We start from the raw sequence: 26,216 nt of genomic DNA, 5'->3' as shown, positions 1-26,216 counted from the left end.
TAAACTACATGTTCTGAGATTTTGAGAGATTCTTTTTGCATATTATTTTCCCTGAAGAATGCATTCATATAATTCCAAAACAGATTTTTCTCCTTAAAAATACTTAACTATAGTATTTAAGTAATGCTTGTTTTTTTCCCAGTAAACCTCAAATTTTCAAATAACTTCAAAATTTGCTAACAATTAAGAAAAGTTCAGAATGTAAAAATGAGATCCTTAGAATGTACAAAGTTTCGAAATTCTCTTTCCCCACACATTTGTAGGATATAAAGTATTTACTTCCATATTTTATAAATAACTGTATTGTCTGGAGAATGCACTGCTTCTCGAAGCAACTTTTATATATCAACTTCTTCCTACTTTCCTGTGTTCACTCTAAAATGTACTCTTACTATGTATTTTAGGGAGGACCTGGTGCTAAAGGTCCCAGAGGTGAGAGAGGTATCAGTGGGGCAATTGTAAGTATATTTTAGAGTGCATTTTTATTTTCACCTGTATGTTAAAGTCTGGTTATTCAAATTTCTACAACTTGAGCAAGTTGATTCAAGTTTAGTGTGCCTTAGGCGATATAATTATCTCTGTCTTGTCTCTGGGTGTCAAAATGATGGATTAGGCTAGCCAGATAAAGAATGTACCGGGCATCTCACTGATGTAGGAATTGCACATGGGAAACCTGCAGAAGCACCTAAGGGCTCTGCTGTCACTTGGGGAAGCAGAGGGGGTGACCTGGCCATCAGTTGGAAGACCCCACAGGGAGCAGGGTCCTGCTGGGGACGGTTCACCTGTCTCAGAGAAATAGCTCAGCAGCCACATGTATGTTCATGGCAGGTCACCAGCCCCTTCTACCGGTTCCATACTGGTCTCCATAAGACAACTGAAGCTTCTTAGGGGAATATATTATGGAGATGATGTGTAGTTTTTGTCATACTATCACTAATGATGAGCTAACCCAGTTAGGAAAGTGAGGCTGGGGTGCTGACTGACCCAGGTCTGTCTGACTCCAAGTTTGTGCCTTTTCCACCTAGACACACTGCAAAGAAGCTCCAGCATAGAGTGAACATATCTGCTCTTTCCTTGCTTGACTTATACATACGTTAGTCCCAGAAATAAGCCCAAGTCTAAGAGAAATCAGGACGAGCTTAAAAGAAATCAAATCCAGTGAATTTTTTTTTTTTTTTTTTTGCTATACTCGGGCCACTCACCGTTGTGGCCTCTCCCGTTGCGGAGCACAGGCTCCGGACGCGCAGGCTCAGCGGCCATGGCTCACGGGCCCAGCCGCTCCGCGGCATGTGGGAATCTTCCCGGACCGGCGCACGAACCCGTGTCCCCTGCATCGGCAGGTGGACTCTCAACCACTGCGCCACCAGGGAAGCCCAAATCCAGTGAATTTTGAGCTTTGATCTCTGAATGAATCTAGGACTATAAATATATGAATATATTATATTCAATGTATTTTACTTCTTTTAGAAACCTACTTTTAATAGGAATTTTGGAAATATAAGTGCTCTTGTGAATTTATTGTACTTTCCAGTTGTTCTTTTAATGAGTAGCAAAGGGAAGAAAGGAATGGCATTACATGCTTTTATAGATGGATAGATTTGTAAAATGTTTGCAAAGATTATGTGATTGGTGTCTTAGAGTTATGAAGACAGGCACTGGAAGGGCATTCCATGACTTTGTGCTTGTTTCTCTTCCGTGTATTTAGGGCCCCCCTGGTCCTCGTGGAGATTCAGGTCCTCCCGGTCCCCAGGGTCCGCCAGGCCCCCAGGGACCCAACGGCCTCTCTATTCCAGGAGAACAAGTAAGCACAAAGCTTTCTGTATGAAATGAGGGTGGTGGATTAACGTTGAGTTTAACTGGAACATTTTTTTATTCTATTTCGCCAAACTCAAATGTTTTCTCAGAGAACTCAACAAATTTTAGTCATTGAGAAGACTTCCTATGACTGTAATTTCAGATATGTAAATACTGTATGTAATAATACGTAACTGTGTAGGGAAAATTGTTGCCAATTATTTGACCTTTAAAAAAATTTTTTACTAAGTAATGCAAATATCCTTCAACATCCTGAAAGCTTTGATACTGCTTTGAGTCTGTGGCAGCCCCGGGGTCCTTTTCTAATGTTTATGACTTCAAGGCAAGCTTGCATTATTTATCTACATCATTACTTCTATAAAAATTTTTAATAACATGTTTACCTTTTGTTCCAAATGCTAATCTGAACTTATAAAGAGGTGTTTTATCTTTAAAGGCTCATATTTTATTTAACTACTTTTTTCTATACTTTAAAACATAACAGTAAATGAATAAGAATACAGATAATTTCATAGTTTTAAGTTTAGTTCTAAACTCCTTTTTAAAGATGCCATAATAGAAGACACATACATCCTTTTGGCATTTAGAGGAAAAACAATCTGTATCAGATATCACTAGAAATGAAACATTTGAAGGGCTAGGACTTTTTCACTCAAAAGGGTTGAATGCATCTAACTTTTAGCTTCTTATGTCCAAAAGGGAGATTTAGGGGCTTTTAACTTTTCTTATTATTGCTACTAAATGAAGTTTATCAGCTTTAATTAATTCAGATTTGCCTGTGTAACAAGTGTCTTCTAGCATGTAGTTATAAAGACCAAAATTATGTTACAGTGTTTCATTGAATATCTATTAAAATGAGCACCAAATTAAATATATTAAATAAAACAGTTTTCCCTTCAACTTCTATTTCTATGAAAATCCCTATGTTCAATTAGGTTCTTTCAAAGGAGACATATTCTCCCATGATTATATAAAATTATCCCATCACATGATAAGTGGAAATTATAACAGCATTTGTAGTTTAAAAAGTGAACATCAGTCCCTCCAATAATTGATTCACCTCCCATCACAAATATGCTTCACTGGATTTATGAAGTGACAGAGATTTCAGGAATGGCTCACGTCTTTCCTTTTCACTTAATTTCTGTAAAACACCTGAGACCTGTTTTCCCTCTGTTTGCTCCAGGGTCGCCAGGGCATGAAGGGCGATGCTGGAGAGCCGGGACTTCCAGGCCGGACGGTGAGCTGTTCTTCACGCTGCCTTTTCTTTGCTGGTCAAGTGTTATTTGCATAGTTGCCCTTGTGGTGCCTCAAAAGGTGAGCCAAGGTTAAGCAGCAAAGCAGAAGCCTGGCCGTGTGCTGCACGTCATTTCCATTCCGTTGCCTGGTTAGTCTTCAAGCTTGTGCTGTTCAGTCAGGTCTGGGCTTGATGACTGAGCGAGCATCTTCCTCTTGGGCTGGCACTGGGCTTGCTTCTGAGTGTCTGTTTCCTTTCAGAGCCCCCTGCATTTTTTCCCCAGACATCTTAGAGAATAACACAAATCCCTTTTCTCACACAAGAAGTTAATTACAGTGTTTCACTTGTTTGTTTCCTTTTGTGTAGGGAACCCCAGGATTACCTGGCCCACCAGGACCAATGGGCCCTCCAGGAGATAGAGTAAGTTTTCTTGGGCAGGCTGTAAGGATGTTGGAAATGATATCACATTGTTGCCTATTAATTAAGAACCCCCCATAATTCAATTTGCATGGCTGGAAATGCAGAGTTCACACACCTCACGGGAGGCAGAAAAGCTAATATCAGCGGACCAACCGATACCAGGTCAATCTCAAGGTCTATGAAACAAAATGGTGGGACTTCAAATGAGTTGTCAGAATTTTAATTTTGGAAAAATGTTTTCTTTGATCATATTTGGAAAACCAAGTCCCTAAAAGGAATTTTGGTTCATTGGAAAGAGATTCAAGAATCCTAGCAAATTGCTTTGAATCCTAAAATTAAAATCTTTGTTGTGAGGCATCTTTTACGTAACTCTAAGAATAGTCTTGATTTCCGTGGCACTTTCTATGCCGTCAGGGACATCTCTTCTACGCCTTCAGAACTCAGATACCCCCTGTAGGCCTCTGTGATGGAAAGCCGACTGGACCCTAGTAGGCATCTTGCTCATTTGTGGCAGATTTCAGTTTTGCTCTTGACTTATGATGAAATCAGTGCCGGAGACCCAATCTTTTCTAGGACAAGTAAATGAGAAGCACAGTGAACATGGCTTCTGTGCTCTAATCCAATGTTACAGAAAATTTGCTTTCATAGGAGACGACGAATGCTTTAATAAACTATTTTAGAGTTGCTCAGAACCAAGGCACTAATGACTTTTCAGCATCTTCTGGTCCAGACAACAGTCTGAGAGCTGTCTAGATTCTGACTTATCAAGTTAAAACACAGGACTAGCAGCAGGGTCTCAGAGGGCCAGGGCTATAATAGCTGTCACTAAAGGCATTGATCTGTTACCCTTAACGCCTCTCCGACATCATGGGGCAGGAGCGTTGGGTCAGTCAGATGGAGCAAAGATTTTGCCCAGATAATTCCAGATTTGGATGATTTGCCAGTGACAGTTATTTGCTGCAATGCCTACTCTTGAGTTTATGAGAGAGTGAGGTCAAAGAGAAAATGGTATTCTCTGGGAGTCTGGGGCCCAGTGGTACTTCTATATACATATTCTTCTGACTCTTTTGAGACTGACACTTCAGTTTTTTGGAATTCTTATTTTACAATAAAGGACAATAGTGAGATTGCAAAGGTGACAAGTCAGTCTGTCTATTCAGTTAGTCAACAAACCCAAAAATACCGCAATCAGGAAGTAATGATACATACTGAATATAGTTCAATATCCTGTGATAAACCATAATGGGAAAGAATATGAAAGAGAATATATATATGTGTGTGTGTGTGTGTGTGTGTGTGTATAACTGAGCACTGTGCTATACAGCAGAAATTAAACACAATGTTGTAAATCAACGATAGTCCAATAAAAAAAAAAATGATGGGCTGCCTCTCTTGCTGCCGCTGCTACTGAAGCCCTGTTGGGCCCATCATGCAGTGCAGGCTTTGTGCAGACTCTCTGGGTGGCCAGCGCCATCCCATCAACACGTTCCTCCTGAACTGGCAGTCAGGCAGCCACCGCTGCCATCGCTGTGTCCCTGAAAAGTGAGGGAGTGGAAAGGACTGCGTTCTTCTAGCTCTAACCTGTGAATCCAGTCCTGGTGAGGCCACCCAGGACTCTCGTGTTGAGGCTGAGGAAAGTCTTCAGGAAATCATTTGTCTTTTTCCATCACAGTCTTGTACGCCGACCTACCACTTAGTGTCCTACTGCGAGTGCTGAGAGTAGAAGGCACAGCTGAGGGAACATAAACAGTTTTGGAAAGTTAGACTTTGGGTGCAGGCATCTCCGCTGAAAACTAAAAGAAAGAAAGAAAGTTGAACCCTGTGGTAGAAGAGAAGAGAAGACAGCTGAGGAGAGCAAACCCAAGGACCATGGTGAGGAAGACATGTTACCAAGGTGGAGGTGGTAGGAACAGCAGGCATGGGTTGCCTTCAGCACAGATGATTTTCAAATGAGGCACAGCTCTGGGGACGGTCAGAAAGTAGCAAGAGAGCCACAGGTGCAGGCATGACATGCAGTATATCTGTGAAAGCAGCCATAGGTCCTCTCAGCCACCCTCCCATTGAGGGAAGCAACAATAACTGCTACAGTTTTGAAAATGGAGAATAAAAAAAAAAATTACACTACAAAGTGCTACAGATGGCTCAGTGGTAGCCCTTCTGAGGCCATCAGAATAAAATCTGCTTCACCCCAACTTAGATATGTATTTCTTCTAAAAGAAGATGGTTGGTTACACCAAAGTGTCCATCCATGGATGAATGGATTAAAAAATGTGATATGTATATATCATGTATATAATGGAATATTACTCTGTCTTAAAGAAGAGGGAAATCCTGTCATTTGCAACGACATGGATGAACCTTGAACTTGGAGGATGTGCCAGCTGAAATAAGCCAAGCACAGAAGGATAAATACTGCATGATCTCACTTAATGTATGGAATCCTTAAAAAGTTGAGCTCACGGAAACAGAGTACAGTGGTGGTTGCCAGGGGCCTGGGAAGAGGGAGAAATGGGGAGATATTAGACAAAGGATACAAAGTTTCATGGAGATTGACGTATATACACTATTGATACTATGTATAAAATAGATAACTAATGAGAACTTACTGTATAGCACAGGGAACTCTACTCAGTACTCTGCAGTGACCTAAATGGGAAGGAAATCCAAAAACGAGGGGATATATGTATGCGTGTAGCGGATACACTTTGCTGTACAGTAGAAACTAACACAACATTGTAAAGCAACTACACCCCAATAAAAATTTTTTTAAAAAGGATACAAAGTTTCAGTTATGCAAGATAAGTTCTGGAGATCTAATGTACAGTGTGATGACTATAGTTAATACCATATTGTGTATTTGAAATTTGCTAATAGAGTATATCTTAACTATTCTCCTACCTAAGAAAATGATAACTATGTGAGGTGATACATGTGTTAATTATCTTGATTGCGGTAATCATTTCACAACATATACATATATCAAAACACCACATGTATGCCATAAATACATACAATTTTTATTTGTCAATTATACCCCGATAAAGCTAGAAAAAAAAGAGAAAATGGTTGATCAGGAAGTTCTTAGGATGACTGAAGGAGGATTATTCAGAGATATGATACTTACCTAAAAAAAGTGGAAAAAAAAGTGTATCTTCTACAGCAGCTGGAGGAAACTTAGATGGTAGAAATGCCATTTGAACTGTCCAAGCAATACTCCGAGCATTTCTGCTTCTTAAGTGGCTCTCAGAAGCAGTGTTGATGTTACATGAGATGAATTTGTAGTCTGCATTTTGTTAAGCAGGCCTAGATCTTCCAGAAGACAGTCTGAAATGTTTATAAGTTTCTGAAAAAAAAATTTTTTTTGCAGGGGGTGGAATATTTCTAACACAATTTTAAAGAAATAATTTAAACGTCCTCTTTTGTAAAATCAATGGGAGTGTGGATACTTAATGGAGGTATTGATCCAAATGTTCTTCATTTGTGCTAGAATCCAAGAATATGCATAAAATTAACACATATTCTCCAAGGAGACAAAAATCTCCTTTGACAGAGGAATGCAGCAACACAAAAAACGACCTGACTCAGAAATCCTTGGCTGGATTTCAGAGGTCTGTACTTGGGATGAATGCTAACCGGGCAGCGAGTGACTCATTCCAGGCAGAGGTCACTTGGCACCACGCAAGCTGCTCAGAGATGCCCGGTGCTTCTGTACAGATCTCTTCTCCCACTGCAACCCTGACCGGGTCTGGCCTTTCTGTGAGATGAGGAGAGACGGACCGATAAAAAAATTGAGTGAGGATTGAGGATTTCCTTTCTTTTGAGTGGAGGAGTTAAGATAGTTTTGCCTCTTTCTTGGAGGGGAGGAGAGAAATCCCTGAGGAGTGAAGCATCAGTGGCCCTGCCCTGGCTGTCTGGTGTTGCTTAGGAAACAAGGAAGGGGGTTTTCTAACCAGGTGGTTGGCCCCTCCTGCATCTTCTGTGATGCAACACTCCCTTCATCTTACTTTGATCCTTCCTGGGCCAGTTAGTCAACAATTGACTTTTTGGTAGAAAGGGCTAGTCTTCCTTTAGATTTCTTTACACTCTTATAAAAGTAAACGTGAGTATCTTCATAAAAGGAATCTGCTTTCTTCGGAGAAGACTGGATTGATTCTTAAAATTATTTTATATTTATAACTATATAAATGACTGAGTATAGAAATGAATTATTCAATAAAAAGCATAACTTCAATGGAAAACATTTTTTGGCATATTTGTCTTTATATTGAAAGGTTACCTGCAGTTGGGTTAAATCCCTCACCTGTCACTCTTATCAACCTGTCTAGTGTCTTTCCATTTTACTTGGTCATTATTTCACTAATCTATAATTAATTTTATTTTTACAATAGGGCTTTACTGGAAAAGATGGAGCAATGGGACCTAGGGGCCCCCCTGGGCCACCGGTAAGAATGGAATAGGTGACACTCTTATCTCCCCACCCTAAACCCCTAGCCCCACTTGCTAGGGAAGAGCCTAGTAACCTGACCTTTGAGGCATGTTCCATCTGTGCTGGGGGGCACACTGTCGAGGGAGCTACTTGTTTTTATTCTCCTAAATCAAAATGGGCTAGAGAAAACAGAGGTGTTAAAATAGAGTCTTTTCGTTTAATCAAGTTATATTTGAAAAACAACAAAAATATCCCTAACCAACCAGTTCCTTCCATGCCCATGTTAAGTGGTAGGTTTTATGACCTTACTGGTTACTTCCTGTTCTAGAATTTTAAGAGTCCGTAGCCTATGATATTTGAATTTTAAGGACATTAATTACCGAACAGGTTTAAGTCATTCAGAGGAAGTAAGTTTTACCCGAGTAGGTTTTCTAATTAAGATCTTTGGGGAAAATACTGAAGCCAATGATTTTGAAAGAAGCGTCTGTATACCTGCATCCAGGTGAGATCACAATTACATTGTTTGAGGTGAGGGATGCTCTTCATGGCTTCTGGCTGTATATGAGGACTGGAGAGCATATGTTAAAATAATTTTATTATTTATGTTTAATATAGATGTTCTCAAGTAGAGTTGAAAATGTATAATAAGCTTTGATTTAAAGTATTTACTACAGATATTAAAATTTACATAATTGATGAATAAAGGATTGTTTTACCAAAATCTGATGATTCTATTTTAAGGATATTTTAGCTTTAGACATAATGTATTGACTTAGCGATATTATAAATATTTTACTAAAAATGTTGCTAAAATGTCTTAAAGCTGTGCTGAAAGGAACGGGGAGAAATTCTTATGGTTTTGATGGGATGGAGAGTGCTGGTATGATAGAAGAGGAGGCACCCTTTATTGAATGCACCAAAGAAAAAGTGAGTTTCTAGGCTGAGATACAACTCCCAGGAGACAAGGGGAAACTCCACCACGTGGTGCCCAGTTACCTTCTCAGTATTTTCCCCAGCCAGAGTTCACTCCTGTCTTTTGATGAGTTTTCTGGTTTGGTAATAGAAACAAACTAATAGGAATTGCTTTCTGCAAATTCACTTAGCAGCCAATTTACTAGGATCACAGTCTGTGAATAGTGAAACCGATTAAATATAGTCCATAAAGATTGAATGGGAATTTTCAAGATTTTTTTCCTCCATGTTATCTTAAAATTTGATTTTGTTCTTCCTTAGTATGTGATTATGTGCTAAAAGCTTTTAAAACCAGCCATGCTTTGCTAGTTTACTTTAGATGAAATTCTTCTTTGATGGTAAGCTTCCCTGTGTTGTAGGGAAGCCCAGGCTCTCCAGGAGTCACAGGACCAAGTGGGAAACCAGGAAAACCCGGAGACCATGGCAGACCAGTAAGTGGACGGCTTGCATGCCTAGTCATTCCACTGTGGCCATGAATGAGGAGACTGCAAGGCTGTGGCATATTTATGTTATCTCTGCTGTAATGTGTGTGAAGCATTTGCTGAAGCTATGCTAAATCCATGGATTTAACTTGGTACTAGTTCTAAAAATTTTCTCTCTAAGTTATAACATTCTGGGATGAAAATTGTGGTCATAGGGTTTCTTTAAAAGGAGAATGGGATTATAAGCCAAGACACATATTTCTGAACTGAATAAACACTCAGAGCTGGGTCAGCAAAATCATTCTTTTTGTTTAGGAGCGGTATGCAGCTTAAGATAGAAAAGTACATGATGGTGCATAGCGCCTCCACGGGTGCTCTGCAGAAGTTAACCCTTCGTCAGTATCCTGTAGCCACACTGCTGGCTCTTTTCTCTTGCGCTGAGGTTGCTAGAACATTAGTCCCAGAATTAAAAGGATTTATCTCACCCACCATTATACTTTTTTATTTATTTATTTTTTGCGGTACGCGGGCCTCTCACTGTCGTGGCCTCTCCCGTGGCGGAGCACAGGCTCCGGATGCGCAGGCTCAGCGGCCATGGCTCACGGGCCCAGCGGCTCCGCGGCATGTGGGATCTTCCCGGACAGGGGCAAGAACCCGCGTCCCCTGCATCGGCAGGCGGACTCTCAACCACTGCGCCACCAGGGAAGCCCCATTATACTTTTTTATACTGCCCTGCTCCAATTTACATCCAGTTTAATTTTCTTTTCATCAGATGTTTTGATTAAAAGAATAGTTGAGATGGTATCATGCATATCTTCTATTTGCAAATCAGTATTTCCAAAACTGAATTCATAGCTTCTAAAATACCCAGAAGTATTTGTAATAACTGTTGGGCTCCATATTCTTTGTTACAAGCTCTTCCTTATTTGTATGTATGAGGAATGAATTTATTTTAAGCAGTTTTTTTTTTTGTCTGAATAGAATTCTGAAATATAAAAATTTATCTCAAATATCAACAAGTCCAATTATTAGTAATGACACATCTATCAGGGCTGTTCTCTGAACAGAACTTCTCTCTTCTGAAGTATTGTCCAAAGTTATATAAACCCAAGCTTAAAAAATTTTAATGTCAAACTAACTTAGAATCTTCATGTGATATGGCCTGCCTTCTATGTTTACATAAAATTAAGCAAGCAGGATAAAGATGAAAGGACTCCTGGTGTACTTCTTACTCTGTGTGTACTCTAGTATATGACTGTATTACTTTCTTTTCCTCAATGAATCATGACAGAAACTTCACAAGAGCCCTTAAAAGTACATGGAACTTGTTAACCCTTTCAGAATTCTATTTCGTTTTACTATGACTGAAAGAGAGTCTAACGTAAGAATATCACGGATGTAATCGATGGCTGAAGTTAGAAACCTGAAAGAAACTTCTACTTCCTTTACTTGAAATGAGAGCTCTAGATACTGGCAATAAAGATGAGTTCTAAATCTTACATCCTAGAACAATCTCAGAGTGGCAGTAAATTAAAAAAGAACACATGGGAACAAAGTAGCAGTAAGTGTAAAAAATAATTTCCTGAAATTTACAAAAGGCTCCAAACTAAATAATGTTTCCATAAGAGTCCAGTACTTTTAGCAAAGGGCAAACTCCAGTTTTTCTTATGACTATAATTTGGTAACATTTATTTGGACCTTATCTACCCCCTTTTCCCCCTTTACCTTCCTCATCCTTCTAAGGTAGCAAATTACCTCTCCTTTTCTTCTCTCTTCTATCTTACCTTTAGTTTCTAAAACCAAAACTAGCAGACGGGAGTATAAAGGTCTTAGGAGAGAGCTTAGCTCAGTCACTGTTAGCTTATGTCATTAGCTCTTGGAACCAGTGGTGTCTTCTTGCTAACTTGTAACACCTGATGTTGTGTCGTGGATGTTTCCAGGAACTGCTGATGGAATATTTTTATTCATTTACTCAACACCCATTTGTTTGGTGCCTAAATGTGCCCGTCGGTGTTCTAAGGTCTGGGGATATAAACGTAAACAAGACAAAGTCCTTGCCCTCATGGAGATTCTAGTGGAGGATATAGACCCCAAAATGTAAATAAACAATACGGTTTCTGGTGATGATGAGTGATAACAAAGAAAAGAAACACAGAGTAAGGGGTTAGCGGGTAATTGTGGTGGTGGAAGGGGGCTATTTCAGATACAGCAGTCAGGGAGTCTGTCTGAGGAGGTGGAATGAAGCAAGGGAGCAGGCAGTGGGAACAGCATTCCAGGAAGTGGGAACAGCATGAACAAAGGCCGAGGGAGGACGAAGGTGGCACGTGGAAGGAACAGCAGAGAGGCCCGGGCACCGGAAGTAAAGGGAGTGAGGGGAGAGGGATGAAAGATGAGGTCAGCTAGCTGGGCACAGGTAAGCATGTGGACCACCCAGCCCATGGTGAGGATCTCTTATCTTATTCTTAGTGTGATGGGAAGCCCTTGGAGCCAGAGTGACATGCGCCAATTTTCTTTTTAAAAATATCAGTCTGGCTTCTCTGTGGAGAACAGACTCAAAAGGGGCCAAATGGGTTGCAGGAGGACCAGTAAGGAGGATATTGGAGCCGTTCAGGCAAGAGTCTTGGAGACGGTAAGAGGCAGTTTGGTTTGGGATGTTATCTGACCATCAGATTTGTCAATGGTTTGGGCGTTCCTTTCAGCTGGCAGCCTGGAGATATACTGAAAGACAAAAACTTCTTGCACTAGAAGGAAGACTTTTTCCAAGATCCTCTCATGGCCAGTGAGAGGCCTGACAGAATAGGGACAAATGTTCTGTGGTTGCGTTTGGATGTGGGAACCACCACTTGGATTGAGCCCTTTAATAAGGGAGGCACATGGTTCCTTTCATGCCCAGTGCACAAAAAATCACTGGAAGGAGTTACAGATACATATTTAGTTAGGGAATTGACAGAAAGCTCTTACTAGAACAGGTTCTTATGGGTTCTGACTGAACCAAGATTAACCTCATGCACAACCTAAAGTAACCACCTGAGCTCCCCAGCCATGGTGACGTAAAGGAAAGTAGAATGGTAGCAAGGGCAATTTTACATGTGTTTCAGTTGCAGACCTGTATTGTGAATGGCATCATAAAATATATGCACAGTACATAACTTCTAAATTGGTGATCATAAAATTCACAACTCAGCACTATATTGGAGGACACGTGCTTCTGAGAGAGGGAGAGAGAGAGACAGGGAGACAGATTAGATTCCTTTTGACAGACAAACAAAATGTGAGTAACATGGATGTAAATGTGATGTGTCATTTTGCTAATTTGTTACAAAGCAGACCTTGCCCTCTTTCATCATCCTGTCCATTCATGAGTCATTTTAGACCATGTTTGTCAGTTTCTAATATCTGAAATTCCTATATTTCAGGGTCCATCGGGATTGAAAGGAGAGAAAGGTGATAGAGTATGTATTGCTTAAAATCTGACTCACAAATTTATATCGTGTGTTAAACATTGAACTCTGAAACTATGGAAATAATATGCTGATCCTGCTTATTGATTTAATTAACTAGGGAGACATTGCTTCCCAGAACATGATGCGAGCAGTTGCAAGACAAGTCTGTGAACAACTGATAAGTGGTAAAATTTCTTTTCCTTTTAATGTATGAGTGTGTGTGTTGTTTTTAGTTAATTGCAGGAAAATGCAGTTTGTGTCATAAACTTTCAAAGATAGATGTTTCTATTTCCATGAGCTCTTATTTTTATACGTTGTCAGTTTTGTATCCTGTTAGATAAAGCCAATGATATTTTAATGACTAGCATTAAGATAAAACAATAAACCAAGGTAAAATAATAGCCTGTTATCCTTACATTCTGTCTGATAGAAAATTGTTTTTTTTTTTTTTTTTTTTTTTTTTTTGCGGTACGCGGGCCTCTCACTGCTGTGGCCTCGCCCGTTGCAGAGCACAGGCTCTGGATGCGCAGGCTCAGCGGCCATAGCTCACGGGCCCAGCCGCTCCGCGGCATGTGGGATCTTCCCGGACCGGGGCACGAACCCGTGTCCCCAGCATCAGCAAGCGGACTCTCAACCACTGCGCCACCAGGGTAGCCCCCTTATTGGGTTTCTTACTAATAAGTCTTATTTATTTTTTTTAGGTCAGATGAGCAGATTCAATCAGATGCTGAATCAGATTCCAAACGACTACCACTCTAATCGCAACCAACCAGGCCCGCCGGGTCCTCCAGGGCCCCCTGGCAGCGCAGGAGCCAGAGGAGAACCAGGGCCTGGGGGGCGGCCAGGCTTCCCGGGCACACCAGGGATGCAGGGACCCCCGGGCGAACGAGGTAGGCATTCCTGACTGCTGCACAGGGATAAAGGAAGGAATCTGCAAGCGTAGGAGCTGGGTCCGGTTGAAAAGCATGTAGAAGACTGGACTTAGCAAACTACACTGGTCTTGTTCGGACAGCCCCAGAAGAGCCGTGCATCCATGAACCTGTCTTTCTCTTTAGGCAGTTGCAGGCTGTAGAGATCCCTGTCTTAGAAAACAGGAAGATTTTGTCATGAGAGCTCAGTAAAGACAACGCTATTTTCTGATTGTTGCTGTCGTTAATGGGAAAACTGTATCCTGGCAAACTGAATCAGGCATAAAATCTTATTAATTGTTTTGACTGGCAAGAGCTGGGCAGCAACTGAATGCAAGCAGCCCTAAGATTTTGGATCTAAATTCTTCTGGTTCCTTTATTCAGGGCCTGGAAACTGGTCTTATGTGTTTATGTGGCTTTAATTTCATGGTAGATAAGTGTAACTGAAGGAAAAGAAGAAAAACAGGATTATGTGATTCCAGATGTTTCAGGATGCTGGGTACTCACTTTTGTCAAAGTGATGGCTAACATTCTGCGGAAAACGTAGATATGTCTATAATTCTGATTATTTAGATGAGGTACTGATAGGGCTACTAAAGATAAGATACCTTTAAGACGTCTTCAGTGAGTTGTAACTATTTATTCAAGATTTCTGTTCTTAATTACTGCTTCTAAAATAATATATTAGATGTGTTTGTTTTCTTCAAGTAATTTTTCCCCTGACTTGTAGCCAGATTTGTTTCTTGGCCATGAATCTGGAATTACACAAATGTCTAGAAAGAATTTGGCTTAAAGCGTGGACTTCTGTGAAAAATTGGGTTCTGCTTTCACTACGGGAAACGAATTACTTGAATCAAGTACTATCAGTTCCGATGAAGGCTACATGTTTCCGGATCATTTTCCCTCTGTGTTTTCCCATTTTGTGCTCGCTTAGGTTTGCCGGGAGAGAAAGGCGAAAGGGGTATTGGATCTCCAGGACCTCGAGGGCTGCCTGGCCCCTCAGGTAGGTTTGCTAGTACATCAAACAAGTGAACATATCATTACCGAGAGAGCATACGACCCCACGAGATGCACAAACTCATCCTGTTAGCTTCAGGCATACTGACCATCACGGAAGGTATTTTAGCAAGAAGTTATAGAGGAGGTTATACCTCATTTTTATGTTCTCTTTGTTCAAAAATGTTTCAGTGCGTTCTATTTAAGCATTTACTCTAACTTTAATATAGGAGGGTTTGAGTTTTAGTGACACAGAGGGCTGTTGTTTTCTCTTTATGGGATTCCTGTTTGTTTTGTTTGGCCTCATAGCCTTTAAGGATGCTGTCATTTCCTGTTCCTTCTGGTATTCTTTAAGAGGTCGCTAGTAGACTGAGGAAATATACTCTCATTACAAATCCTGACACGCTGCAAGATTTCATTCACAGTTTCTTTATTGATGTTTTGGAAGGAAATAATAGTTGTTCTGTGCATTTTGTTTACTAGATTGAAAATGAATTTTTTTCTTCGTTATAAGGTCCGTGAGACCCTTGCAACCATGGTCAGTCCTGGAGGTTAAATCTTTACATTTATGTTAAGCATGAGTAAGCGTCACTTGATCCAGAAATAGCACTGCTTCACATAGTCTGGAGGTGGAGCAGGCAACCCGAATGTCTGCCTTGGCTACCACAGCCATTTCCTGCAGCGAGTCTTACCTCTAAGACAGTGGGAGCAAACCAGAGAACTCACTGATATCTTTAGTTTGGCTCAATTCTTGCTAAGTCAGTTTTCTTTGAATAAAATCATTAACATAGTTGGATTTTTGGCATTAATTCTTGAATCACTGGTAAGAAAGTTCTACACTGGGTCATACTGGTGATTCCTTAAGGACATATTTTCTTACCATACACTAGTGAATCGTCTAGTCTTGAAGTAGTGGAGGTGCCGAAGTATTGTTGACTGCCTCAGGAGATGTGTTTGACAAGAGGGGAAATATTTCTTTTAAACCCATAATAGGTCCACAAGGAGAATCCAGAACGGGTCCACCAGGGTCCACAGGTTCAAGAGGTCCTCCAGGTCCCCCTGGTCGTCCTGGAAACTCAGGTATCCGAGGCCCCCCAGGTCCTCCTGGATACTGTGACTCTTCCCAGTGTGCCAGCATCCCATACAATGGACAAGGCTATCCAGGTATGTTGTTGCCATTATAGGGACCCAAACTCACCTGAATTAAAAAACCTTTATGGAAATGAAGTTCCCTAGGACGGAAGGAAAGTTGATTTGAGGATTTCTTGAAGATATCAACTCTTTCAGTTGTATGTTTTGTTATTCTCTCTCAAAAGAATTAATGTTAATTTTATAACATTATTTCACTGTTAGGAGTTGAATAATTATCTTCTCCTCCTTTCTATACTTCTGCACTTACCAAATCACATCATAAACCTCTATTTCTCTTGGGAGTTCAAAGAATGCTACCAATTGACTGGGTTTTTTTTTTGTTTTTTTTTTAACCCTAAAGGCTGGGAAGAGGGATTTGTTGAATACAAGAATATATCTAAAAAACTGTTTTGAGACTCTATTGTGTAGGCAGACTATTCGATAACATGGTACAGACAACTGAAAATATTTCACTATTTCACATTGTCCATGGAATTAATATTTATAAACTCTGGGACTTAATGTTTTTAGAGTCAGTCATGAAATTCTAGTACTCGACAATTACAGGAGGCAGAAGTCTCTTAAGCCTGACTTTGGGGACTGTGGGGATAAAGGAGATATGCTGATCTGAAAATAAATACATTAATGCTGTGGGCAGCGGTCAGCGGTGACCTTTCCATCAGCACACCCTCGAGCATCTTGCAAGTTTTAAAAATGATACTGCTGTTTGATATGGTTGGCTACTAGCAAGTAGTGCATGAGTAGTTGAATATCTAAATATCTATATATCTATATATTTATGTGCATACTTACCTATGACCAGAAGTAATCATGAATCGTAAATTTCTCAAGCAACCCATTCACAAAATTACAATTTCACTCCTTATAAAAGAAATTTAAATTACCTCTGCCTTCTGGTATGTGTGAATAACTTGAAATATATGGATATATACATATCTACTTTAACCATTACATACTTAGATGAATGTGTATAGATGTTTTTTTGCATAGTAATTCAACTTTTAAAAACTATCATCTTTGACCTGTTTCAGGTTCCGGCTAACAAATTTTCTAAGTCGCCAGCGCTGCTTACAGTTTGAATACATGAAAATCCTGTTTCTGAGATGTTTGCGCACGTGCTTATTAGGAAATGAGTCTGTATGGAAATCTCACCACAGATATGGTTAATGAACCTGGGTGGACATCATAACGGAGGGTGGAGACTCTTTATACTAACTTGAATGAGACAAAAGCAGTGGTGTTAGTTTATAAGCCTGATGCATTTCAGTAATAATGTAGAAAAATATTATTTAAAAGAAAACGTTCAAACACACAGCTCATGAGGAGCCTCCGCTTTGAAAGAGGCGCATAATAAAACTACTAACCGCAGAGATGATGCCATTTTGAGAAAAACAATTAACCGGGTTCAAGAGAAATACCTTATGTAAATAATAAACTAATGACGGCTTGTAAATGATTTGTATGTGATCCTGTCCACTAAAATCACTTAACAGTCCTGTACAATCAGCTTCTGCCTGCTGCTTGCTCTCTGCCGGAATAACACCAAATAGAATCTCATCTCTCGCTTGTTAGCGATGTGTCTGATTCAGGGCATGTGTCTTACTATGATTACCTTTTGTACGTGTACTTTCATTTGGATTTTGTAATCGCAATTTTCACACCAAAGTTTGAGAGTCACTTCTTCTCTTCCTGTTTCGCTGTAGTCACTGGAGGTCCTCACCCACCAGCTGTAACTCAGGCCGTGGGAGAGACAGCCACAGAACATGTCATGTACTGTATATTACCTGGTGATAGTTGATTTTCACCTCCAGAGTTCAGTTTCTAGGAGCCAATGTCACTTCCCCATACCTCCTCATCTTTCCAAATGGTTCTCTGAACTGAGGAGTTTGAAGTCATGAACGGTTACTCGGGGATTTGCAATATCCTACCTAGGTTGGTTTACAGTTCTCCTTGGCCCAGTCTCTGACCCTTCCCAGGTATTTGTGCAATGATTGTACTTACTGCTGGATCTTTGAAGGTTAAAAACAAGTGCCATTTCATTATTGATCACCAAATTCTCTCTGCAAATGGAAGCAATGGGAACATTGTAATTTATCTATTTATAGTTATGAGATTAAGACTGGAGTGCCATCCCCTCGGGTGATGATTTAGCTTTTGCTGTGTGTGTGTGTGTGTGTGTGTGTGTGCGTGTGTGCCTTCCAAATCATGCCATAACTGTAATGTTGAATCGGACAGAGCCCTACGTGCCCGAGGGCGGGGCCTACCTGCCTGAGCGCGAGCCCTTCATCGTGCCGGTGGAGCCCGAGCGGACGGCGGACGAGTACGAGGACTATGGCGCCGACGAGCCCGCCGAGGAGCGTCCTCCCCATGAGCGCTGGCGGCGCGCCCTGCTCCGCGGCCCCCGGCAGTGAAGCTGACACCTGGCGCGCGCGCGCGCGCAGCACGGCCAGGCTGGGGGGAGGTGTTGGGATTCTCATTTACAGGTCAGACGGAGCAGTGTACGTGTTATCTGTCACGTTTCTTCCGGCGTTGCTTCATCCGAGAGTACCCTTTCTGGCTGTAGAGAACCTTGTTCCTGCAGGAAGCCTAGCTCGCTGCACGCAGTCTGTAGAAGTCTTTGCCTTTGCCCTTGAAGTGCTTGCGAAATACTTTGTTCACAAAAGCTGCAGGGAGAGAACGTGCCTTGTGCCTTTAGGTAGCACAGCGGGAAGCCTCAACGAAACTCTTAGGTTCAGCAGTTAAGTCCTGGAACCCAGAACGACTGTGTATTTCGAGAGGGCAGTTTATCTTTTCCAATGCTTATTTGCAGTTCAATTACATCCCGATCCAAGCAGTTCCCCTCCTAAAACCAAAAAAGAGGGAAAAGTCAACTCTGTTGCGACTATTTATCTTCCTCTTCTATCTTCTGTTATACATTAGGGCATAGTATGCTCTTATACATCTCCTTTAACAACCACAAACCTTAAGCCATGTAGCTGAAATTATTGTATCAACTGGATACAGTTCCATATTGCCTTAAACCTCCTTGTTTTAGACACGCTAACATTTATACCAAATTGCAGATTATTCTGCAGAGATGGAATTGCATGTTTGTGTTGTACATTTAGTATGAACTTTTTTTTCCCAGAACATAATGTTTCTTAGTTATCAAAAGCAGTTGGAAAATGTTTGCAAGACTATGAACATAGAATTGCTGCTTTTATATTTTAACTGCAGATTGTGAATTTCACTGCCTTATATTATTTATTTCTGAAACAAAAGAGGCATTTTTCAATAAAACTACTGAAAATTTGACATGATATGTTTTTTCTTTAATGGCCTTTTGGACTGTCCAGGCGGTTGTTAAAACAAACAAGTTCATATCCTTGGATACAGTTACAAATCTTGCTAATACTATTAAATTATGCTAAATAACTTTAGATTTTTAATTATGTGGTGAAGTCATAGAAAGAGGGTAGTGAGAGAGCTTTAAAAAGCCCAGCAGATTCCAAAGGCTTTATTAGGAATGTAGAGGAAGTGTGGGTTGGTGGAAAAACAACTAAGTATCCTAGGAGACCCCAAACAACCAAACAACCTTTAACAAGCCACAAGATTTCATATGCATTCAGTCACTTTCCTATACCATACTTTACCCAATAGCATGTTTAACTGCAAAAAGGATAATCCTTAATGGAAATGTTTACATTTAGTGATACCTTCTTTTTTTTTACTTTTACGAACACAATAACATCATTTTAAATATCAAAGAAAACAATGTAAATGTTTGTTTGAAAGAACTGACATCAATTGAAGAGAGAAGTACTGAAAGAACATTTTCCACAGAGCAAAACATCTCGAGTTAAATGCTCCCTGGAGACTGCGATCAAGAGGGTCCCCAAGAAAAAGAGGAAATTCTCTTCCAAGGAGGAGCCTCTCAGCAGTGGACCTGAAGAGGCTGCTGTCAGCAAGAACAGCAGCGCCAAGAAAAAGAAAAAGCTCCGAAAGCTACCCCAGGAAAGTTAGAATGGACATTTCCCTAGTAGGGCATAACTTACTGAGATATTTCCCAACCCATCCCCTATAGCTCAATAAAAATAAAAAAATTCACGAGTCAAAAAAAAAAGGACTAGATAATAGGGCTTCCCTGGTGACGCAGTGGTTGAGAGTCCGCCTGACGATGCAGGGGACACGGGTTCGTGCCCCGGTCCGGGAAGATCCCAGTGCCGCGGAGCGGCTGGGCCCGTGAGCCATGGCCGCTGAGCCTGCGCGTCCGGAGCGTGTGCTCTGCAACGGGAGAGGCCACGGCAGTGAGAGGCCCACGTACCGCAAAAAAAAAAAAAAAAGGACTAGATAATAAATGTATTGTGATCAAGAGGTTTCAAGCAGATTGCCAAATTCATAGCATTCATCTGTAATTTCTGATACGTACATTTTAAAGCTGAAGGAGACCACTGAGATCGTCCCAGTCTAATTCTTTGCTTTCTGTTAGGAAGAAACAGACTCAGCTAATCAGTTATCAGAGCAAGACTAGGACTCTAGGCCTTGTGCTTCTCACCTGGTTTTATCATCAGATACTCTCCTCTCCCTTCCTGGGAGCCCCTAGTTTCTGGGCAGGAGCTTTCATCTTTCAAGGTTCTATGAATGTATCTTCATTAATGTCTTTTTGTGTGTGTGTGTGGTACGCGGGCCTCCCACTGCTGTGGCCTCTCCCGTTGCGGAGCACAGGCTCCGGACGCGCAGGCTCAGCGGCCATGGCTCACGGGCCCAGCCGCTCCGCGGCACGCGGGATCCTCCCGGACCGGGGCACGAACCCGTGTCCCCTGGATCGGCAGGCGGACTCTCAACCACTGCGCCACCAGTGAAGCCCTATCTTCATTAATTTCTGATTCATTTGGGTTTCTGATACTCCTTGATGATGAGCCTCTGTATCGGGAGCCTGAAGATGGGTTCAGTTCCTTGTCACTGACCCAGCTGGGTCCCAGGGCCACATGGATTTGAGGCGCAAAGGAATTCCACCTTCCCTCACCAGCTGGATGTGGGTTCAATTCTTGATGTTGGTGATGCAGATTTGCTACCTTCTGGTCTGTGCTGGGAGAGGGGGGAGGGACCAAGGCAGTCTTAAGCACAAATTAATAAATAACTGAGATATATGTTGGGATTTTTACTTTCATAGTATATTTCCTCCTTGACGAAGTTAAAAATTATTTCCGTAATCCCTGAGTGCATACTGACAAGTGATAGGGAGAAGATGGTCAGATAGTCTGGGTTTAAAAACCAGTGGTAACCCACACCCCCCAAATCAAACCTGTAGGTGCTGGCTTATTTATTCACACTTCCTTTGAGGGAATGCAGAACAACTTGAAACACATTTTCTAGTTCTTTAAATCTGGAAGTATTAGGAGAAATTCATTATAACTTTTATTTGAAGTAGGGCTCTTATTTTTAAGAAATTAGACAGAAATAACGGTGGGAAGAGGTGGCAGCTTCTAATGAGGTCTACAGTGGGAAAGTTTTCAAACTTTAAAAACAGCGCTTACCCAGATCCTAGCTGCTGAGTATTTTTTTTTATAGAATATTTGTACAATGGGGTTAGCAATTTAGCAAGTTGAATAGGTGGCTGCATGTATATTTTCTCATATTTGTGAGTATCTGTTTTTGAGTCTGTAAAGAATTACGCTGCCTATTCACTTGGTCAAACGTACATTTTATTTTTTCTACAAATCACATCAATGTAATTGTTCCTAAGTATTTATTATTATATCCATTGCACTGTATTTGGCACATAAGATTACTCATTATTTGGTTTTAGCCATAATTACTCTATAATAAGAGGAGACTTGACTGTACTCTCCTCATGGGGTCTGAGTGCCTTGTAAAGGGCAGCCAATTATACAAAACACAGCGGTGGTGAATCTTTTATTTTCAAAGGCAATCTTTTAGATACACATTAATATTGATCCCTAATTCACCTTATACTTGTGGTTAGAAAATGAATTTACACGTGAATGTCTAAGTGAACATTTATTAACTTTTTCATCTCAAAATGAGGCTGCTGAAGGCTATTGGGAAAAATCACATGGGTTTGCTTTCAGGAAATGACCTGTGTGCTGGTCACTCATGGATTTTGTCTCCAACTCATCTCTTGCCTGCTTCCATATCAGTATATCCAACTGTATATCCTTCCTTGAAGTCCCGCAGATACTTCAGGATAAACACGCGATATGTATTAGGATTAGATTCAGCTGTGACTAACAGAAAGTCACAAAATAACAGTGGTTTAAACAAGCAGAAATTTATTTTTCATGTTTACGAAGTCAAAGCCCAGGCCCCTTCCGTTTTTCTGCTCTGCTTTTTTGTGGCTTCTGTGGCCAAGTTACACTTCTAGACCAAGATGGTTAGTAGACCTCTAGCTATTATGTCCATAGTCCCCTGCAGGAAAGAGGAAGGAGTGAAGAAAAACTCACCCCTCCTTTTAAGGATGCTTCCTGGAAGTTGCAAGCACAGCTTACAACACCAAACTTATGTTACATGCCAATTGCCAGAGCGTTGTCACGTGGCTACATGCAGCTATTGGTGTGAAATGCTGTCATTATTTTGGGTGGCCATGTACCAAACCAAAATCAGCTACCTATAACGATATGAGGGGAAATGAATACTGGGCGTCAACTCGAGACTTTAGTCTTTGACACAATGCCCCAATCCGAACATATCTCCTCATAAATCTGATTTTCCTCCAACGTCCCCACCAACCACCAGTTCCTGAGGCTAGAAATTTGAGAGTCATTGTAAACTCTTTCTTCTTTCACTTCTCACATCCAATTCATCAAGTCTAGCTGACTGAGCTCCTACATACATATCTTAATCACCCTGTTGTTACTACTTGATTTTAGACCCTTGGGATTTCTTATCAGGAGTATAATCACAGTCACTTTGTGTGTGTGTGTGTGTGTTTGATTCATTGACAGTTTATTTATACAAATCAACCATTTATCCAATTTCCTTTTAAATGAAACGGGGAGTCGCTGTGCAGACCCGAAGTAATGCTTAAATAATGTCATACAGGTGATTCCTGCTCCCCTTCTCTGGATTATGACTATTAAGAAGAGCTCAAGGGCTTCCCTGGTGGCGCAGTGGTTGGGAGTCCGCCTGCCGATGCAGGGGACACGGGTTCGTGCCCCGGTCCGGGAAGATCCCACATGCCGCGGAGCGGCTGGGCCCGTGAGCCATGGCCGCTGAGCCTGCACGTCCGGAGCCTGTGCTCCGCAACGGGAGAGGCCACAGCTGTGAGAAGCCCGTGTACCGCAAAAAAAAAAAAAGAAGAGCTCAAGTTAGTAAAGAGAGGAGAAATGCAAGAAATTTACCTTCATTTTTCCTACATTTTGACACAAAAACCTTATACGTTGCTACAAGATAAAGGACTTTGGTTCTGTTACATTTATAGTCACATCCAGTTCCAAACAAAAGAAGTTGTTTGGGGGCACAAACTAGTGTTTAAGAAGGAGATACTGAGCATCTAACAAGTTCGAGGCAGTTTCTAGCCACAAATCACAGTCTCTCAAGTGGTCCTTTTTCATATAGCCTTGGAGCCCTCCAAGAAGTCTTTCACACATGCCAGTGTGATTTACCTAAAATGCAAACCTGACCATGTCATGTCTTCTGCTCAACATTCTTCAAGAGGTTTACAGATTTCTCTACAAATCTTGACTCTGCCAACTCCCTATTCCTCCTTTATCATCAGCCTTTCCACTGGAACATCTGGAATTCCCACTCCATTCTCAACAAACTCCCCCAAAACCTTAGCCTCTTCAGTGAGCAATCCCAGCACCTCCTGGCTTGACCCTGAAGACACCACAGAGATGGTTGATACCTCCCAGAGTTGGTGGGTGGGGATGTGTCCTCCTAACTCCTCAGCACTGTTTCCAGACCAACAATCCTTCCTTCTGAAAAACACCTTCATCATTTGAGGCTCATACTCAACTCCCCATAACTGTCGTCTGTTTACTTCATGGTCACTCCACCCCATTCAGTAGGGGCTTGTACAGGGCCATCAGTCCTTTTATCCACCCCAATATCTTCTGGGTGTCTTAAGCATCCATGTTGGGTGACAAATGCGCAATTATCTCAGTTATCTTCTTCTCTTCAAAATCATTTTCTTTTACTTAATCTCAGCTACTCAGTCTCTTGAAGGTCTTGGACTTGTATCAAACTGCCACTACTTTGAAATCACTGTCTTTTTTTGTTTTTTGATTAGTTAATTAATTAATTTATATTTGGCCGCGTTGGGTCCTCGTTGCTGCGCGTGGGCTTTCTCTAGTTGCGGCGAGTGGGGGCTACTCTTCGTTGCAGTGCGAGGGCTTCTCATTGCAGTGGCTTCTCTTACTGCGGAGCACGGGCTCTAGGCTCATGGGCTTCAGTAGTTGTAGCACACGGGCTCAATAGTTGTGGCTTGCGGGTTCTAGAGCGCAGGCTCAGTAGTTGTGGCGCATGGGCTTAGTTGCTCCGCGGCATGTGGGATCTTCCCAGACCAGGGCTCGAACCATGTCCGCTGCATTGGCAGGTGGACTCCTAACCACCGCGCCACCAGGGAAGTCCTGTAATCACTGATTTAGACAGACCAATCTTCTTGGGTTTCCAGCTCACCTACTCAAGTACCCCCACTGCAGCTCTTTCAGCTTCGTCATGAAACTCAATGTGATGAAGCTTCTATGATCTTCCTATCCATCACCTCCTGCTTATCTTCACTCCTTTCCTATCCACCTTGGATTTCATGTCTTGGTAACATACCCAGTTTAATGAACCACCTGAACTCCAAGGAGTACAAAGCTAGTTTTTATTTTCATTTTTATTTAGGCACTGCCTTCAGTTACGCTCTGTTGGATAATCTTTTTCTGTCCCTTCGAATACCTCAGACAGAGCCCATTGCGTTTAGATTATTTCAAGTGTGAATACTCCAGTCCAATCCAGTGCAATTTAATCCACTTGAAAATGTTAATCTCAAATCTAATTTAGTATTCCTTTTCCCTTCTACCTTAAAGTCAAAATTTAGGACTTGGACTGTAGAGATGGTATGTCAGCTCTTTCCTCCAGCTTCTTCAGAATTCAGCTAGGGGATGAGGGCTAGAGAAAAAGGAGATTAAGGTTTTCTCCACTTAATGTGTGCTACTAGAATCCTCTCCTGAATGTCAATGCTCACTGCGTGATGTGTACCCAAGTACTACTCCTCTTGTTGGGTACATATGTGTGTTCTTCAGAGGAGCCTTCAGGGGCCCCGTCCACTACCCAGTTATGTCCAGAATGACCTCTCCCAACCCCCAGTCAGCTTTTGTCCCCATGGAATACCTCACAGCTACTTGCTACTCAGGTCCTCTCCCTGAACCTAAAGTCCTGCTAGGGGGGATTCCAGTAAGATGGCCCAAGTCTGGTGACTTTCTAAGTGCCCATTTGACCACAGGAGACTGAAGCATCCTTGTCAAGCCAAATGAAAAATGAAAGTCTGCTCCCACAAATGCGACCTCTCTTTGCCTTGCTGCCTCGCATTCATTCTTCCCCATTCAAGCACGTAGGCATGTAAGTTAGGTCAGCAAGTCTACTGTGTAATACATACCCATGCATGGAATAATATGCTCTTCTTGAAGACACCATTCAATCTCTGTAAATGGTTTTCCTTAGAGCTTCTCTCATGTGGTTCACTGGGTGAAGGTTTGAAGCACTCTTTTTTTTTTTTTTTAACATCTTTATTGGAGTATAATTGCTTTACAATGGTGTGTTAGTTTCTGCTTTATAACAAAGTGAATCAGCTATACATATACATATATCCCCATATCTCCTGCCTCTTGTGTCTCCCTCCCACCCTCCCTATCCCACTCCTCTAGGTGGTCACAAAGCACCGAGCTGATCTCCCTGTGAAGCACTCTTTCTATAATAGAAAGTAAAAAACACAACTCTCTGCCCTACACCAATGATCACCTGCTTCCAAGGATTCTTCTTGATTCTTTCTTTTGCAAATATAGGCTGCTTTGGTGTGATGGAGTCAGTTTGGATGGCAGAGCCAGTTCTACCAATTCTTGGAAGTTCTAATGGAATGTGCTTTATGGCTCTCTTTAGAATGTGCGTGGTACTTAATGGTTTTCTTTTATCTTTATGGCCATTTGTCAACTTCTGAGTCAAAAGGAAAAGCCCCATTTAATAGCTCAATTATCCAGATGAGCTAAACTCCCTTGCTCCTTTATTCTTCTGTCACATCTATGTATTAAAACCCTAACTCCAGATTATCCCAACTGTTTGTAATATCCATGACTATACCCAGGGTACTTGGCACAGTAGGAGAAAATCAACCATTGGGGCAGAGGGTTAAGTCTATAAATCCATTATGATCAACCTCAGTGATCAACACAGTAATTTGACTAACCATATTCTCAACTCTTTACAAAATTTTCCAAACTCCAA

General features: G+C 41.4%; 1 protein-coding gene and 1 long non-coding RNA gene across 2 annotated transcripts in view; one reads left to right on the top strand and one right to left on the bottom strand.

The window, feature by feature from the left end:
* COL12A1 (collagen type XII alpha 1 chain) overlaps positions 1-19,072 on the top strand; it is a 113,947-nt gene extending 94,875 nt beyond the window's left edge. The window contains exons 55-66 of the mRNA XM_030859316.2: positions 405-458; positions 1,706-1,801; positions 3,002-3,055; positions 3,419-3,472; positions 7,861-7,914; positions 9,230-9,301; positions 12,709-12,744; positions 12,854-12,920; positions 13,437-13,625; positions 14,578-14,646; positions 15,633-15,803; positions 18,027-19,072. Coding sequence (XP_030715176.1) covers positions 405-458; positions 1,706-1,801; positions 3,002-3,055; positions 3,419-3,472; positions 7,861-7,914; positions 9,230-9,301; positions 12,709-12,744; positions 12,854-12,920; positions 13,437-13,625; positions 14,578-14,646; positions 15,633-15,803; positions 18,027-18,202 — 1,092 coding nt within the window. The 3' untranslated portion in view covers positions 18,203-19,072. The remainder of the gene's footprint in view (positions 1-404; positions 459-1,705; positions 1,802-3,001; positions 3,056-3,418; positions 3,473-7,860; positions 7,915-9,229; positions 9,302-12,708; positions 12,745-12,853; positions 12,921-13,436; positions 13,626-14,577; positions 14,647-15,632; positions 15,804-18,026) is intronic.
* LOC132593364 (uncharacterized) lies at positions 2,174-18,187 on the bottom strand. The gene is made up of 3 exons (XR_009558750.1): positions 18,056-18,187; positions 5,054-5,204; positions 2,174-4,041 (listed from the first exon to the last, which is right to left on the bottom strand). It is a non-coding gene; the product is annotated as an uncharacterized lncRNA (long non-coding RNA).
* Positions 19,073-26,216: the final 7,144 nt, after the last annotated feature.

This window comes from Globicephala melas, chromosome 14 (genome assembly GCF_963455315.2).
Source record: "Globicephala melas chromosome 14, mGloMel1.2, whole genome shotgun sequence".
Classification (NCBI taxonomy): Eukaryota; Metazoa; Chordata; class Mammalia; order Artiodactyla; family Delphinidae; genus Globicephala; species Globicephala melas.
This window is presented reverse-complemented; position numbering and strand designations above follow the sequence as displayed.